General features: G+C 38.8%; 1 protein-coding gene across 3 annotated transcripts in view; it reads left to right on the top strand.

The window, feature by feature from the left end:
• VAPB (VAMP associated protein B and C) overlaps positions 1-17,765 on the top strand; it is a 39,807-nt gene extending 22,042 nt beyond the window's left edge. The window contains exons 3-7 of one of the 3 annotated variants that reach the window (XR_008748716.1): positions 2,460-2,563; positions 4,782-4,862; positions 6,441-6,617; positions 8,754-10,223; positions 16,632-17,765. Coding sequence is in view for 1 of the 3 variants with exons in the window: in XM_055813473.1 (XP_055669448.1) it covers positions 2,460-2,563; positions 4,782-4,862; positions 6,441-6,617; positions 8,754-8,912 (521 nt within the window). In the remaining 2 variants the exon portion in view is untranslated. Of the gene's footprint in view, positions 1-2,459; positions 2,564-4,781; positions 4,863-6,440; positions 6,618-8,753 lie in introns of all 3 variants that reach the window. The other 2 variants (XR_008748715.1, XM_055813473.1) reach the window with 2 other exon arrangements.
• The last annotated feature ends 210 nt before the right edge of the window (positions 17,766-17,975 follow it).

The following is a 17,975-nucleotide window of genomic DNA, read 5'->3' as shown; positions in this document are numbered from 1 at the left end:
CCTCATTCCATTGATTTCTCAATGACTTTGCAGGTTTTGCTTGTGGTAGAATACTTTCGGTGCTTTAGGTGTGATGAGATCAGTTTAGAAAGTGGTTGAAGTACATACCTCTGCCTAATGGATGCTGGTACTAGTAAACTTGAAGATCATGTTAATCATTCAGTTTCTTAGAACTCTGGGTTCTGATGAAAGCTGGTCAGAAACTTGACCAGGTGAGATGACTGATTTGATAAGGCATTCTGTAGGAACATACGCTTTTCACATAATTCTTGCATAAGGTATGAAACTTCCAGACAACACAGAGGAGCCAGAATCACACTAGTGAATTCTCCAGCAATTAGGGCAGTTACATGAAGTGACCTTTCACAGAAGCCTCCAATAGTATGTGAATAAATGTTGAAATGGTTTGGTTTCCTCTTTAACAAAGTACACATTTTTGAGTTTCCCATCTGGTTTACCAGACATTTGCTGAATAATTTGTGTCCATGTGGCTTTCATGTATTGATCTAAAAATACAAGTGCTAACAACGTTTGTACTGTCAGGGCCTCTCTAGCTGCTTGCTCTTACGATTCACTGAATGGAATTCAGAGCAGCAATTGTTTGGCTTTTGAGAATGGCTTCAGCACTATCACTTGGGAAATAATTTTCAAATGAGCTTATAGTTGCACTCGGCAAAGCAAACTGATAAAAATTCAGATCTGGAGAAGTTCTATAAACAGTAGATAGTTTTGACTACTCAGTTGGATCTTACACATTATGTAGATTTAAAATCAGTTAGGTCTCTACGACGGGAGAAAAAATGACGCTGCTGCTTTTCAGTGATGTATCATGCAAGGTTGAAATACGTGTGCTTTCACAGTACAGGCACTTCTGTTTGGAAAGATAAGTTTTAAAAGTAGCCTGTACTTTGCAGATGTTTGTTTTGGACTAGTATTTGATTACTGTAAGGTGAATTAAAAATGTGTGATAATTTTTAAAGCACCTAATCTGAGAGAATTTGCTGTCTTCCTTCTCTTCCATCTTTAAAAGACATGTGGTTGTTGATGGCCACAGATTGTGTGCTTGATAAAGGCAGCACAGCCATAACATGTTCTGCTCATTGAAGGAGGCAAATTTTTTTGCCTTCATTTCTAAAAAAATGGGATCATTGAATATTGCTTTGGTACGTCAAACCCCTGCGATTAGTGCATATGAATTCGGGCACATAATGTTAATAGAACTGGTACTTGAAAGTAATCCTAACTCTGAACTGCTTCCCTTAGTGGTTGAATTGAGGGACTAGAATAGCCTTTATGGGTCATAAAATGTGAATTTTTAAACCTTACACAGTTATTTTTTTTATGCTAGCAGTAATTGCAGTATATGCAAGCTTCACTTTAAATTTGAGTGGGTAATAGCTTTTTGCAATATTTAATAACATGTTTGTGTAAACTGCTTATTTTCACGTGTTCTGTCTCATGTTGATGCTAAACCTGTGTGTGTTAATGTCACAGTAGCTGAATGTGCAGGTGTCATTTGCAAAATGTAGGGTTCTGAGGGGCCACTGTGATTAAAGAATATTCCATGTGAATGAAATGCCTAACTCTCCCTCTTTGAGTTTCTTAAACATGTTACTTCTTCACCCAAAAATAAAAGACATGGGAATTCCTAATATGAAGTTAATTTTTAAAATGTTTTTGTTTTAAAAGTGCGCGCACACATGCAGCCTAAATGTAGTGTTCCTTGCTCTCTGCCCCCTGACCAAGTTATTTTCTGCATAAGTAAATTCTGGAATTTTTTGAATTTTTGGATGGGGAGAAACACATTTCTTGTATACCTTTCAGAGGCGAAGTTTATGTAGCATTTAACCATAAACTTTACAGCTGTAAATTGGTAACAAACTTTCAGCAACTTGTTTTGCAAGAGAAATACTTGTACCTGATAAAACAAATACCATGAGACTCCTAAACTTTGTAGAGGAAATTTCCATCCTGAGACTTGAACTTAAAGCTTTAAAAGGTTTGACTTTGCCTCTGTAGCTGTTCTTGGGAACCATCAGCAGTACTGTGTGTACAGCTAATCAAAATGCCAGCTTGTTACTTCTGCCCCAAGGATGGAGGAAAAAAGAAATAAGCTTTCTCTGAGAATTTTCCCTTCTGTCTCAGAAGATATGTAAATTATCCCATTTACTTTAAATTACTACTATTATCTTGCTGTAGTTCTGTATGGAGTATTGTACAGTAATCAGCATTTCCAAAATTCTCTGACAAAAATCTGGACTGAAGAAGTCTCTTTTATGTTCTTGTAAAGTTTTGGTTTAAAGTGCAGTTCCTGATCTCAGCTGCTGCTTTGATCATAATGGACAAACTACTTGAAACCATTTTAATGTTTGTATTTCTCAGATCTGGGAATTGTATCATCAGCACATGACTATTCATCAGAGCAATGTAACGTAATGTGTTTCGGGTTTTTCTTGCAGTGATGCTACAGCCTTTTGACTATGACCCTAATGAGAAAAGTAAACACAAGTTTATGGTTCAGTCTATGTTTGCTCCAGCTGATACTTCAGATATGGAAGCAGTAGTAAGTATGGAAATTAATTAAAATGGTTTTCTTTCTGATTGTATAATTTTATAAGGTCTTTTACTCTGTTGCTTAAGGGCTGTTGTTAAACCACACTGGAATGATCCTTGAAAGCTTTGCCAGATTTTCATCTCTGCATGGCAAGGTGTCTCCTGTTTATTTCAAGCCCCAGGAATCTTGCACTGAAAAACACAGTTGGTGTCTGTGGTTGCTTCTATAGGATGCTGCTGCCAGTAATGGGATACTAAGCCATGAAACAAACATGCAGTAGTTTGTAATTTTTTTCAGTGTATCGCTTCTTGGAAGGACCAACTTGAACTATATATTCTAGAAATATATATAATAACTTCTAAGTCTGTGGCATCTTTTGTATTTTATACCTCTACTCTTGATCTTGAGTCTTCCCTTGAGCAGCTCCTTTTCCCAGCAAGAACCAGGAAGATGATTTACAAGTATTGCATTTTTCTTTTTCCCTGCCTGTGTCTGTTGTGGCTTAGTTAAATGAAAGTCCCTCTGATATTTTGTCTTGTGGCTTACAAATGAGAGTAACAGAAGCATGTAGGTACTGAAGCAGAGGACAAAAGATATAGAAATAAGATGTCAGGCTACATTAAGGCAAATTGGAAAGGAGCAAACCAGTATGTCAGCCTGGTGGCTTTCCTATAACAGCAAGATTTGCTGCAGCAAGAAGGCACAAGGACGCTTTCTCTAGCTTTTGTTAGTCTGAGAGAATACTCCAGTAGCTATTGGGGACACAAGAAAAAAAGGCCATTGCTGTAAAGTGTGGAGCTTGTCTGTGTTTGTATGCATTGTATTACTTAAAAACAAAAAAACCCCCAGAAAACCTCAGAGTATGTATCATGGTGTTTTTATAGTAGTCTTTACGATATGCATCTTCTTCTGAATAGCTTTTTTAAGCTGCAGCGATTTGCAGCGTTAAGAAAATTTCCCTCCTGAAAGAGATTTATGGAATTATATTTATTTAATGGCCTCAAAATAAGATCCAGTGGGAGAAACAGCAGTAGTAATAAAATGTCTGCATCACTAGAAAGATAAGCCAGCCTGCCTTTCTTTAATTTTTATGAGTTACTTTATACCATGGGAAATGTTATTCTTCCAGCACATAATGTTTTTAAGACCTAGATGGCCCTTTCAGTTTTCCAGAGCTCTCCAGATCAGTGTGATTCCTTTTCTGTAACACTTGATTAGTTCTCAGTTTTTAGTTACCACTCTCCAAATCTCTTCTTGTTCTGGATAAACAGGTGAGACAAATTACTGGAGTACTATAAAGCTTTCAACGCTTCACAGGCAGCCAGTGAGCTCGAAATAGAATTCTGACTTCAGCCGCAGAAGAGCTGAAGTATGATTGAACTATTTGGGATGAGACAGATACTTCTCCAGGTTGCGCAGGGGTTAGCCATAATTTGACACCTACTTGACATATGCTGAGCAATACCATGCTACCAGAAGTATAGTCAAAGTGAAGAGAAGCATGTGATAACTCCGGGATATAAATGTGGATGCTTCTTGCTGTATATCACTACTATGAATCATTCCTTTCAGTTCAGGGTTACAGCTGACAACCGAGCAAAGATTTACAACTGTTAATCCCTATTTAAAATATTGGACGGAAACTTTTTTATGGTAGGCTTCCTAGCTGAAGGGGAGAGGATGAGAGGGAAAACTGTCCTTTTTCTGTATGTAGCACATCTGTTAATTGATGCTGAAAAATGAGGAGGGGGAAGGACAGTCCGGTAGTTCATACCAATCAGGAAGAAAACTTTATGTGAAATTTGAAAAGCTTGAATAGGTGCTCTGCTGAGCAAAGACTTTAGAACTGATCAGAGGTGTTGCTATCTTTCCTTTCCTTTGAGTGTCCCCTTCTTGTTTCGTGTGGTTGGTTTTTTTTTTTAATGTTATCATGACCATAGCTCCCCCTATCTATGCTAATTACTCTTACACAATTCCCAGTTCTCTCAAATTAATAGACTATTTAGCATGTTTTCCTTCAGAGTATGTGGTCTGTCTTTATGGTACCACTCATTTACACGTTTGGTTTCATTTTTCATCATGTATGTGGTTAACAGTAACAATATAAACACCTGTGGGGTTTTTCCTGAGTAAGATGGTGGTGGTTTGTTTAGTTAATACGCTGTGTTTTTCATCTGCCTTATTATGCTAGTATGTTTAATATTAAATTAATATTAAATTATTCCAGTGGAAAGAAGCAAAACCAGAAGAACTTATGGATTCGAAACTTAGGTGTGTGTTTGAGCTACCAGCGGAAAATGATAAGCCTGTGAGTATTTTCAGATGCTATTGAGTGTTTTAACCTAATACCACAGTACGTCATGTAAAATGGCATGTTTATACAGACAGCTATATAAGCAAAAGACGGAATCCTCTTGTTTCACTGCCTGGATGGCATCACCCTTTGAAAACGCAATATAAATTATTTAAAATCTTAGGGATGCTTAATGTAACTGGCAGCTAATTTGAACAATGTGAGTGCAACACTAGCACAAAGAAATCTTTGAGCTGATCTGTTTTCAGATGAAGAATATTTTAAAAACTTTGAAAGATGCTGACTGATGGTCATAAAGCTCAGACTTCATACTGAAGCAGTTACAACCACCAGCAGTATAAATTTGCCTGTTCAACACTCCAGTATGTTTCCTTGATACAACACTGATTTTAGCAAGTAAATTGGTAGAAAGCTGGTAAGGAGGACACAAATGCAGTTAGGGGTTATATTGCAATTGGCAGCTATAATACTGTAGAATTCTTTTTTGTTAGGGTAGTGAATGCCTCAATTTCTAGTGGAAGGATGTAGTGTCAAACATAGAACTGATGGTGGATTGAATAAACAGAAAAATGTTTCCCTAGTGTGCAGGTACTGAAGGCACAATTGTACTACCTTCCACTGGACAGCTTGCAGTTACCATTATGGTACTGTTATAATGTTATTGTTGTAGTCTCACCATGTCTGCTCTACCCGCTCCGGACAGCGAACACCTGCTCTAAAAGTGGGTGCTTCTGCTTTAGGCCAGGGTACTTTCTGCGTTGTCAGTCTAGAGGTGTGATGAGAGGAAGGAAAATTAAATGAAATTTCTCTATTCTGTTTAGTCATAATTTTTTCTATAATCTCTAAAATTCATTAGGGCAAAACAAAGCACAAACAGTAACAGGATCAATTTCTTTATTCATATAAATAAAATCTTCATGTTAACACTTTGGTGGTGGTTTGGGGGGGGGGGGGGGGAGTGGTTTGTATTTTGTGAGAGTTAGGCCCTTTGCATTCTGAAGTGCAGAACATGGGGAGGAAGGCAGGAAAGAGAGGAGGGTTTGGATGTCTGTAGCTTCCTTCCTAACTTTGGCTGCAAGTTCCTCCATCACCACAGAAGCACAGAAAGATGGAGAGGTGATAGCCAGTTGTGGGAAGTGAAGAGAGAGGGAACTACAGCAGAGCAGGTGGGTAGCTCCTAGCAACACCCTGCTTCCTGGAGTAGCTTCTTGTGTTGTGCTTGGAGGGGTGGGTGGGTGGGACACAAGGTGAGAAGAGCATATAATGTAAGCAGACTGTGAGCAAGTAAGTTCCCATCCATGTTGTGGGACATGGTCTAAGGAGATTTCCTTTTCTATGTGTGCAGGGACTGAAAAGTTGAGGTCATTCCGTCTGCACTTATTGGAGCTGATCTGGTGTTTTCTGTGAAACAGAAAGGGGAAGTAAAGATTATAGAAAGAAAAATGTTTATTTCTTTTGATACAGGCACCTTTCACATGTGCACAGACAATTTTACCTGATTCTCCTCCTACATATGAGGTGTGTGGTGTGGTGTTAATAACTAACCAGAATCACTCTATCCTTTTTTAACAGCATGACATAGAAATAAATAAAATTGTATCTACAACTGCAACAAAGACAGATTCCTCTGTAATGTCTAAATCAATAAGTTCTTCTTTGGATGACACTGAAGTTAAGAAAGTAATGGAAGACTATAAGAGGCTTCAAGTAGAAGTTCAAAGGTTACGGGAGGAGAATAAACAGTTTAAGGTAAAGATACTTGCGGGGTTTTTTTTTCCAGATTTACCCCTTTCCTGAAAAAAAAGCTTCTGACCTAAAGGTTTGGTTGCCTGACTTTGGCACAATGTTTTAATATTGTCTATAAATTAAAGGATAATTCAGGTTTCTTTCTAGAAACAGACAAAGCGTTGAAATCAGTGCTTCCTTTGAAAGGAGCGTATAAATTACGCAGTCAGAGAAACTGATCGGATAGCAACCCAAACTAATTTCTCCCTCTTTTTTTTTTTTTTTTTTTTTTACCACCTAATTTTCTCAGTCTGAATTAAGCATTCAGTGTTACATTTGGCCCTGTTCTCTCAAACTGATGGGAGCTTGAGGGCAGTGTTGTGCAAATACTGAGTGTTTTAGTTGTTGAATATATGCAGTTGAAATGACCAAAGTAAGACAGATTAATAGGAAATACACTTCCTGTCACATGCAGCACATCGCTGTGAAATCAAGTAATTGAGAAGCCTTTATCACCATGCTGAAAAACTTTTACAGTAGTTTCATTTGTTGTAAATGTCTAGTTTCATAGATAACAGCTCCAATGAACCCTGTTCTGTCAGCTCTGATGCTGCTTGGCTGGCTGATGCATGCAGAAATACTTTATAAACATTTGTAAGCAGGTTTTGGTTTGCACATAGAAACAATATATGTATATAGGTGAGACACGGCCTTAACTACTCGTGTGCTTGTTTTGCCAGTGTCTCACAATATTATAAGTACAATATGATGATTTTTTTTCTTTTTTCAAATCTGTCTTAAATAAATGCTCTACAGGAAATATCTAGAATTGAGTTAATGTCTTACAGTAACGTGTTAAAAAAGTGAGCTGTTTGTTCCCTTTGTGGAGTGTTAGAAATATTTGTAAAGCATCAGAAAACAACGTTAAATTGCTGCAAGCCACCAGGTGCTGTCAGTGTCAGGCTAGAGTCACTGTTTAAAGGGAGTTAAAATACTTAACATGAAAATGTGTTGTTCCTAGCAGTAGAATTACAGGATAGGTGAACAACATTTTATTGTTTACAAAAGTCAGTTGTCCCCATCCAGACTTACAGCAGTAGTGAGGTATCAGGTGGTAGCCTGTGACTTCTAACAAAAAAATGAAAAATGTTTTCCTCCAGAACATTAGGTGCCCCTTTATATTCAGAAGTCAGAAACACTGACCTAGACAGAACCTTTTGAATTTCACTTACCTGGCAATTTTTAAGGCTGCAGTAACTTCTTACAATTTTATTTCCTGAGCATTTTTTTATGTATAGACTGGAGGCTTTTGCTTCAGTATCTTCTACTTCTGCACTATAATACTGTATCACATAAAAAGTCTAACACTGTTGCTTCAGCTGTACACGTTGGGTCACAAAGGGCTCATTTTACCATCTCCTAAAGTGGTCTCTGTGTGCGTGGAGTGGAGTGCGCTAACACACGGCTGTGCTGCACAGTAGTTCAATCAAGATGTGGGGAACACCATCTCCACTGGAAATTATAATTAGTGTTGTGATGTTGTTTTATGTGTTGTCTCATACACCTTCAAGTTAAGAGAGCTGTCAGACTCGTACCAAGAAAATATCCTACTTACTGCCATTAGTTTCAAGTCAAAATGTCAGCATTAATATGATGGGGGGAAATAGATTTCCCTTCAAATGCTGGTGAAATTTACTTGTGACGCCTAACAAGGGGAATAATGAATATAATTGCCTTAAAGTTGCATATTTTTCACAACTTACCTTAGTTATACGGAAAAGCACTTTTCCCAACAGCACTGTATTTGTTTACAGAGCAAGAAAGGCATCTTCATGCCATTCCCTCCATCGTTGTTTTTGGTGTTCTGGAGCTATCTCCAGGCTTTGGAGAAGAGTTCTTTGCAGGCTTCCTCATTGCATCTCCTATTACCTCAGTCAGCAGGAAAAAACTTCCAAGAGCACGTGGTTTTTGCTCTGCTAGTCAGGCAGATACAGAATTCCTCTTCTACCTCACTACCCTGTCCTTAGGATTATCTAGGAGGTAAAGCTTTAAATTAGATTTCACCTATTTTATTGTGCCCACCTAAAATAAACAGGAACTGGATAAGGTGACTATTGAAAGCTTTTTTTCAGTAGAAATAATCAACGTATCTTCCTTTAGGAAGAAGATGGACTGCGGATGAGGAAGGCACCCCAGACAAACAACCCAATATCTGCTTCTGCAGCTGCTGTCAAGGACGAAGGGCTCAGCTCCAGACTACTCGCTTTGGTGGTTTTGTTCTTTGTCTTTGGTGTAATTATAGGAAAAATAGCCTTGTAGAGGCAGCATGCTGGAAATTGTAAATTGGTTTGATGGTTCTGCCATATCATTGGATTAAATTTATTCATAACAATGTTTAAAAAAAAATTAATGTATGACATCTCACAGGTCTTGCCTTTAAATTACCCCTGCACAAATACTATGTAACATAATCTAGAAAGTTTAAAATGTACAATGAGTGAATGAATGAAAGAGAATACACTTCAGTGGTGAAGGGGGGGAGAAAATAATGATTTAACACTACAATGGAATATTGTATATGTCATTTTAAACATTCTTAGACCCTGGTACATGTTGCTGGATTACCTCTTTTTAAAAAAAAAAAAGATAAAAAAAAAGGAAAAATAGAAAAAACTATTCCTCCACTGCTGGAGCTGGCCCTATTGGATGTTTGGAGCTGGGTTAGGCAGGAGGTGTTGATAACTTCTGTAAAATACGTTAATCCGCCATTCTGCTCATAAATTTAACAGTTTCTGTCAGTGTCTTCAACTCTGTGCAAGTTACCAATTTCTTGGCACTTAAATGAATAGTGAGAAGCTGAAAAGAATTGTATGTGGCAATGCTGAATGTGCTAGGCATCATTAAGAGGCATATATTGACTGGTATGACGCTCGTTTGGAATAAAGGTCAATGCCTTGTTCTCATAAAGGGACCAAGCTATATTGCTGTTGGTTCATTTAGTTGAATTAAAATGTTATTCAGAGATGTTTAATGCATATTTAACTTATTTAATGTATTTCATCTCATGTTTCCTTATTGTCACAAAATTGACTAATACTATATGGTATGAAAAGGCACCTGTTTAAAGCCAGTGACTAGAACTAAAAATTTGCTGCTGTAGTGATGCAAGATTCTTCTGCCTCCTGGTGTTTTGGGCACTACAGAATTGTTGGGAGTTTTGATCATCTGAGCATTGGAGAAACAGTGGTCAGGAAACTTTTTGTATGTAAATAAGTCTGTCTAGGGGAAAAAATATTAGTAGTAAACTAGTCCTATGCCGTAAAAGACCAATCCTGTTTGACTATGTAGCATCTTAAAAAAAAAAAAAAAAAAAAGAAAAGAAAAATTAAATAAAGCCCCCAAATTAATGTTTCCTTTGTTACTTTTGTCATGTTCTCACAGTTTTAGAGGGTGGGAAGGAAAAAGTATTCTCTGTCAACAGAGTTTATTGCATAAGGAAACTTGCAGCCTTGTTTCAGGATGATTTTTTTTTTCCAGCCTAATTTTAAAATCAATCCAAACAACCCCATCATGAGCCCCGATAGACCCAAGTGTTGCTCAGAGTAACCATGCTGACTGCTGCATCACCAGGTAACTTCCCATTTTTCAGTGTAGTTGGGTTCAGTAGTTCAGAGGCTTGTTAGCATAGTAAGATTAAGGTAACTTTGTTTCTAAGCATAGTTTCAATACAAAATACACTCAGTCTGTTTTAACATGCTGCGCTTCAGCAGACGAAGTAGCCTTTGAGCAGGTAAATTCCTGTTTGTTCTTAGATGGTAGGTCCAAAAACCATCAGCGACAAAAGGGTTTTATGACACCTTTCAGGATTAAGATACATCTTTTTAAAGTGACTTCTCTCATTCCTTGATTATTCTATGATTTCTTGAGAAAGCTGTTTGGGCTGCAGCCTGTCTGCTAAACCCGTTGACCTTTATATTTGTTCCGCTTGTGTGTCTCAAGGGTTTCCGCCCTTGCAAGTGCAAATAAGTGAAATTTTATGTGAGGTTTAGTAAGAAAATAGGAGGCAAAACTCTTAACTAGTGTGTTCAGCTTATGAACAACCCTCAGAGTACCCCTGGAAGATTCAACAGGAATGAGAGGTGTATCTTTAGCATTTTAAAAAGCTAGTGCCTTGTCTGCTCAGGATGGAAGTGATAAAGCTGAAGTGTGCCTGTAAAGGGCAGAGAAGATGGGAGATGAGCTGGAAAGAACAAAGGAGTGAGTGCATTATGACAAACTGGGCAGAACTGATCAAGAAAAGGATACATTCTGGGCAGTAGAAGCTAAAGACTTACATGAAACATTTTGTAAGAGCCTATTCAGAAAGGCAAGGTTGTACGTGATGTTGCAAACTTGTTGAAGAATATATTTGAGAAAATCTTTAGTGAAGGGAGACTGTAGGTTTGGTTTTTTAAGAGGCTGCAAGTATCTTGATCTCACTAAAAATGTGAATCCCTAATTTGCTTTAAAAAAAAACCAAAACTTTTTTTGAGCCCTTCGTTCTGCTGAAAAACAGCCTCAAAAAAGTTTGTTTAAAAAAAGAAAAAAAATCACTGTTTTTGCAGGATAGAGGGGGAGGATCGAAGCTTTAAACTGGTCTCTTTGTGAACATATCTGTAGTAATGTCCCAGGCAAATTTTACACACCTTGTTAGCTACCACAGTTGACTCTGCTGGCATAGGCAGCTCCCAGATGAAACGGAAAGCCAGCAGAATGTCTGTCCTTCCAGTGTTTCCTAGTCACTTAGTGATCTGTGACAACTTGGAACTTTAAATCATTTGTGAGCAAAGTTGTTCCCGTTGTTTGCACTCCAGGATTATAACGACATCCCGGAAAACACTCTGATGTTTTGCTAGATGCCTTACAGGTGTGTGGTGATAAAAGCAGCAAACAGAGGACCTTAGTTAGGGATCTGTTGGTAACAGCTGTAGCTGGGGCTGACCTGCACCATCGATCCTGAACAAGACTGTTCCATCAGCTGCTCGTATTTTGGAACTTTACAAAATTCTGAGGTCTTTCCTAACCATTTCTGACAACAGCCTGAGCAGATGGTAGCAGTGAATTGTCTGGGTAATGCTTTGCTTCTGTGGAGCTGAAAATAAATTGGCTGATCAGTGGAATCCTTCTTACCTGTGTTTGACCAGACCCTTCATTCATATGCAGTAGAAAGAAATCTGAGGATGTCCAAGGTTCCTAAAAGGCCAGTCTGTAGATACATTGCAAAAATATATTGGATGGGTGTTCTTAAGCCACCTGGATCTTTTGTAGGTTGTTTCTTACATGATGATACCAGAGCGAATGTTTTCACGAAATGTTCATAGAAAGTGAATTATTCTGGAGGGCATTGTATATCTTAGGAAGTTATGCATGAAACATAGAGTTTCTAAATAAGATTATTGTCTGGTGTCCCCACACAACACCAGATATTAGAAAACTGTAATTGATACATGATAGTAGAAATCAAAGTTATTACTCAATCTAATTATCATCCTTACTTTAAGATGCCCACTTGCATATACATTTATTCTTAATTTTTATAAGAGCCAGTAGAGGCTGCCTAGATAGTCTTCATTTTGTGGAGCTTTACACTCCTGTCTGCACTCTTTGAGCAAATTTGGTATAAATAGATACCTAAAATGTCTCGAAGCCTAGTACTGGGACGTGAATGGAAAATTATTTCTACTATTTTTATGTAATTACCCACATCTTAAAGCAAATATTCCGTGCATGAATGATCGTAACTATTGCTCTGCATAGGCAGTTGTCAGCTGTGAATGCACAACTGCAGCAATTGCAGATGCAAGCTGGGCACCCAGTTCCAAGTTTCTGTGCAATAGCCTCAGGGCTTGAAGAGCAAGATAATACCACGTGTGTCATGTTGAGAGGGATTGATGTACCATAATGTAATTTTCTAAAAATACAGGATTGTAATAGCTTGATGGTGGTATTCCATGTTATTTTTTGTCCTGAAATGCTGTTAGTGGGATAAAGTTGGAACCTCACTTTGCAAATTGCTAGAGTTTCTTGTCACCAATAAACTATAAGGGTTTCTATTCGCCGCACATGTAAATTTGCAATTCTTCTGATCTTGACTTAGCAGTCAGCATATTTACATAGTGGTGTGCACGCAAAAATGGATTGTTACTGTCTTAAGATACTCGATGTTGCAGTTGCCTAATGAAAGAAGACTATGTCATCCCTTTTCTTTAGAAACGTATATGACACTTTCAGTGCTTAATTGGAACACTTCCTTAATTCTCGGGCACAATGGTGACTTAATTGTAGTATTCAAAGTTTTTGAAACTATACTTCTCTTGCTCTACATGATGTCCTGAAATGCCATATCCTGAGTTCTGTTTTCTGTATAAAAGTAACTGAGAAAAAAACACAACCAGAATCCCTCTGTTTGAAATTAAAGAACATGTAAAACAAGCACTCTGAACTTCATGTTTGTTGTGGCTGTGTTACAGCTGCAATAGTACTTCACAGCAGCACTGGAGCAGCTGGGGGTTGGAGAGCCGCTCGTGCGTTGTTTGAAAACGGGTTAGCATCCGTTACGCAAATCCTCAAGTGAGCAAGTTGAGAAGGGGCAGGTGGCGAGTGAATTTCAGTGTACACACTTGAGACTCTGATTTTGGGGAGTCAGAAACACTAATGTAAGAAGAAGAAAGCAAGCTGTATGTGAGTGAGGCTGATTCAGATACCGTATGGGGAAGTTCCTATTCTTTGTAATTAGGTATACGTCTACATATTTAATTTACCGATTAGAGGATGTATTTGTGTAAACCAATGTTTAGGCATTTTAGAAAGAAAGGAAATACTGAGCATGGCTGCTCGCTGGTATAGTGAAACCTAGCAGTCTCTAGATTCACTTCATTAAAAGATTACAGTAGAATACAGCGCTGGTATAAATCATCTGTTACAGTTAGGTAAATAGTGGGATTTATGGTTCAGGCGGGGCGGTCCTGATCCTTTGACCACAGCCAATTAAGATTTCTTTGTATTATGCTGACAGCTTCATGTATACTGAATTGCTTTGTCTAAAGACTGTCAGCGCAGAAGTGACATTACTCATTGTGCTGTTAACTAACTTTATTTTGATTAGCTTCAGAGGACAAAGTAATTGTGTTTCCAATACTCAAATCCGCTTAACTAAAAAATTTGTTTGTTTTATTAATGGGTTGATTGGGGTTTTTTTACTGGATAAATGTAGATTATTTTTTAAAATAACACAAGTAAGAGCCAGCCAGAAATCAATCTTAGACGTAATATTCTAATAAGCATGCACTTGCACACTTCCAAAATTACTATATATGCCCGTCATTTACTCCACCATTTCCTCTGGCTGCATTTCCTTTTACAGAACTGCCTCCACATTTGTAGTTTGAAGAGTAAACGTTCTGAAAACTTGAGTAAACTTCCATGTAGATCTTTTTTGCCTACAAGTCCAGGCTTAAGCTTGTCCTGAAGCTTCTGCATGAGTGAAAACTACAGAAAGGAAAGCTGAGCCTACGAGCGCAGAAACAGGGCTGCTTTCCCTTGAAGCAAACTTAAACTCTGGATCTTTCCTCCTATGATCTGTCATTAGAAAATGGCTTTTTCCAGATGGCAAAACAAAAGAAGTTAAGAAAACAAATGAATTAAGAAGAATTAATTGAAGCTGCATATTATAAGTTGACATTATATATCTGGCATTTCTGTTTATGTTTCTGCATCAGTACGTTTCATTCTTATTTAATAAGTTCCTAATTTTGTGGTTTGAGGGTTTTTTTCCCCAAGATTTTGAAGTGCCACAAAGAACTGAAGAACAGCCTGTAGTGAAGTATTGTTCCCAGTTTAGCTGTACTTCATTTTTTTAATCAAATCTTTTTCTTCGGTGGATAAACTCACAAGATTAGAAAAGCCTCTTGAACTCCCTCATGTTTGAGTTGGCAAAATTCCCACACACAATTATCCACAAAACTACTTTTAAAAGGCCTTTATTAAGGCTGTACAAAGTCAAGCACTCAGGAGTTAGGAAATGGCAAAACCAAGTTTGTGCACTTTTGTTGTGAGCGTGTCGCAGTATCTGATTGGGCCTTCAGTACCGGGTCAAAAAGGGAGCTGGGGCTGCCCAGTTGCTGTCTGAAACTGCCCGACTTTGTGTGCCTGACCTTATATAATCTTATGTTCCCTGAAGATACATATAACGAGGGGTTTAGTACTTGAACTTAAAAAAATGGCATCATGGTATTAGGTGTAGCCTAAATGTTCTGCGTGTAGACGTCCATTCTTGACCTAAGCGTCCAGTGTAATGGTGAGTAACTGAGCTGAAGCAGCAATTTTTGTTTTCACATTTCGCTGGGAGGCCACACAGAAGTGTGATCGGAGCCAGGACTTTTTGGCTACGGGCTGAGCACAAAAGAGTGTTTCTGTGAAGGCTGCAGCCTCTCCTCCCCAGTTTCTTTTCTGTTCTGTTCTGCCTGAGCTGTCGAATCTCACTCTGTTCCCTCCCTCGGCCCTTTGGTTCAGTCCAAGTCATCCTTGTTCCTTCACTGCTCCTTGGCAAAGAAACCGACGTTCAGCCGAGCGCCTTTAAATGGCTTGTTTTCCGTGCTGCCTATTTATTTTCTATCTCAGTCTCTTTCTTCCTGTTGCCCTTCCAGACTCGCTCTTCCCTGCCTGCCTGTCCCAGGCCGCCTGGCAGCTCCCTCACTTGGCACGTGTCCAACTCCGGGCCCAGGTGCCTCTTCCTGGTCACCACTCACCTTCCCGCTTCTCTTTCAGTGAGTTTGTTCCTTCTCTTCACCCTGGGTAGAGTTGCAGCAGTGAGTCTTGTCACCCATCCTCTTTTGGTCTCCAGCTTTTTTTCTGCTGTTTCAATGCAGCGTATTTATTTATAGTAAGTAAGTAACAGGATTTTACATTCTGTGTGGGTTGTTCATCAAATGAAGCACTAGCTCAATGCTGTTCATGTACCCAAAAGTGTTTCAAGACTTTTTTGTGTGTTCTGTTTCGGTGTAAGAATTGTTTGGGAAATCCAGAATGCAAAATACAGGTGAAGGTATTTTTAATAGGAGGGCATGAAGATGCCCAATTGGAAAAATCAGGTTACTATTAATTGAGCTGTGGAGATCAGACTCACGGCTTGTGTCTGGCAAATTCGGCTCATGCTTTAGATTTTTGTGCCTGCTAGAGAAGCAGAAAATTGCAAAGGCAGCTTGTCTGAGTAGCTTATGGTATTAAAGAAGGTACAAAAGACTCTCATGCTCAGACTCAAGTGCAGGGAGCTAGTAAATGTATTCGGAGTGTTTGAAAATTATTTTACTTTTTCCTCTGCTTGTTGGAATGGTTGAAAAATTACAACTTTGGAAAGTATTACAGAAGATGTGAATGGGGAAGAGTTTTCCAAGACACATACATGTGCCTGTTACCACGGACTTTCAACTGGTAGTAACCTGCCAGCGCATATTAGCTTGGGTTTTCTTCACAGGTACAATAAAAAGGTATGTATTTATTTTCCAGTTGAAAGAAACACAGTAATCAGGACTGATGTTCGTTGTCTGTGTCCTAGACCTGTTTTTCTAATGCAGTGTTAGATGTGAAGTTACTTAGTTTGGTCTTGTTTATGTCAGGTAAATGAATTGCCGACCTAGAAGTTGGAATTCTGATTACGTTCAGGCTAGACACACAGCCGTGCAAACTGCTAATAAATGTAATTGGTGCCTCAAAAGGGCACAGCTGAGCAGATTTTGTATCAAAGCTGGTAGTGAAGAAGAAATTAGATGGGAAACTGAACTAGCATTGGCACTCTTCTAAGTGAAAGGTATTAAATGGCCAAAAACCCAATAATTGTGGCAACGAGAAGGGGGACAACTTTGGCTAACTGCCCACCCTGTTTCCATGATGAAATGAAGGGAAAAACTAGATGTAAAGTAATAAACAAATAAAAAGGGAAGCAGGCAGCAATTGACTCAAAAGGAGAGTTATGAAGTATATAAAATATATTTTAAAAAAAAGGCAATATCCAAAGGAAGAGAAAATGTATGGGTTGGAGCACTTGGAGAGGGTGATGACGAGCTGAAGGAAGTTCAGAGGAAATCTGTAGATCTTGGCAGTAGGATAAAGGACCCGTTACTAGATGCAGGTAGGTAAAACTGCTGGTGATGCTGCAAGAGAGCTAGAAAGGTGACATCACTCATGAGCAATGTTGAGTATGAACATTTTTAAATTCAGTAGGTCTAGAAGCTCTGTATCATATTTCTAAGGGAGACGCCTGGGGCAGTCTCTGACCTGCTGGTGGGAAAGATGGCCAACGGGACAGGACAGCTAGTAGGGAAGGGCTGGAAAGGAGATGCGTGTTAATGAAGGCACATAATGTCATTGCATTGTCTCTTGGTTTTCAGTTTTCTTTGGGATTAGAGAACTGAGTATGTCTGGGCCCTTTCAGCGCTTGGTGTTCTCTGACAATCTCACGTGTCAGAAGTGGTTGTTCAAAGAGAACCACAATGAAATGGGGATGCTCATGGAAGGGTTCTGCTGGGACCCGGTACCATTCAGTGGTTCTAGATCACTGGTGAAAATTGATAAAAAATCACTACTGATAAAATGTTAACACGACAAAACTATCTATACCCAGGACTGGAGTGAGTAAGAGCTCCACGTGTGTTCCCAGTGCAGTCCCAGGGTAAAAGACTAATGAATAAGAATGTGTTCTTGTTTTTAATTACTGTTAGCAGTAAGTGATTATACTTCTGTATGTCTCAGCTGTGAGAGCTGGGAATTTTGGATGCAGTTTGGATATTTACATTTTAAAAGAGAAGCTGAGTAATTAGAATGGATGCACAAAAAGATTCAAACAATCACTGGTGGAGTGTGAAATTGCCTTAGAGAGGGTAAGAGAGAAAACTCAGTTGGCTGAGCTTATCTACCAAAATTGAGAATGTCTTGATTATAGTGCACGAGTACCTTCACGGGGAGAAAATACTGAACACTGCAGCTCTGGAGCAACACAAGAATCACTGTCTGGCAATCAAAGCCAGGCAAACTCAAATTGGAAAAATGCACAAATTCTTAACAGAGAATAACTGTAATTCAGGAATGTTTCTCCAAAAACTGTGAACAGAACAATAAAAGTTATGATATTTATGCAAATAGCTTTTTCATGGCTTTTTTTTTTTTTTCTTTCAGAAGTATAATTAAAGTGGGGGGAGACAGAGGACAAAGAGGCTCCTGATGAGGCTTTCACAGGGGAGTTGAGTCAGCACAGCCCGCTGCCGCGCGGTTGTGGAGCTGAGCGCCCAGTGCTGCCACAGCCGAGTGGCGGCCAACCTGCTGTGGGAGGAGGTGGGAGTCCCTCAAGGG

Source organism: Falco peregrinus, chromosome 9 (genome assembly GCF_023634155.1).
Source record: "Falco peregrinus isolate bFalPer1 chromosome 9, bFalPer1.pri, whole genome shotgun sequence".
Classification (NCBI taxonomy): Eukaryota; Metazoa; Chordata; class Aves; order Falconiformes; family Falconidae; genus Falco; species Falco peregrinus.
Note: the sequence above shows the minus strand (reverse complement) of the source record. Positions and strands in the feature narration are given on the sequence as shown.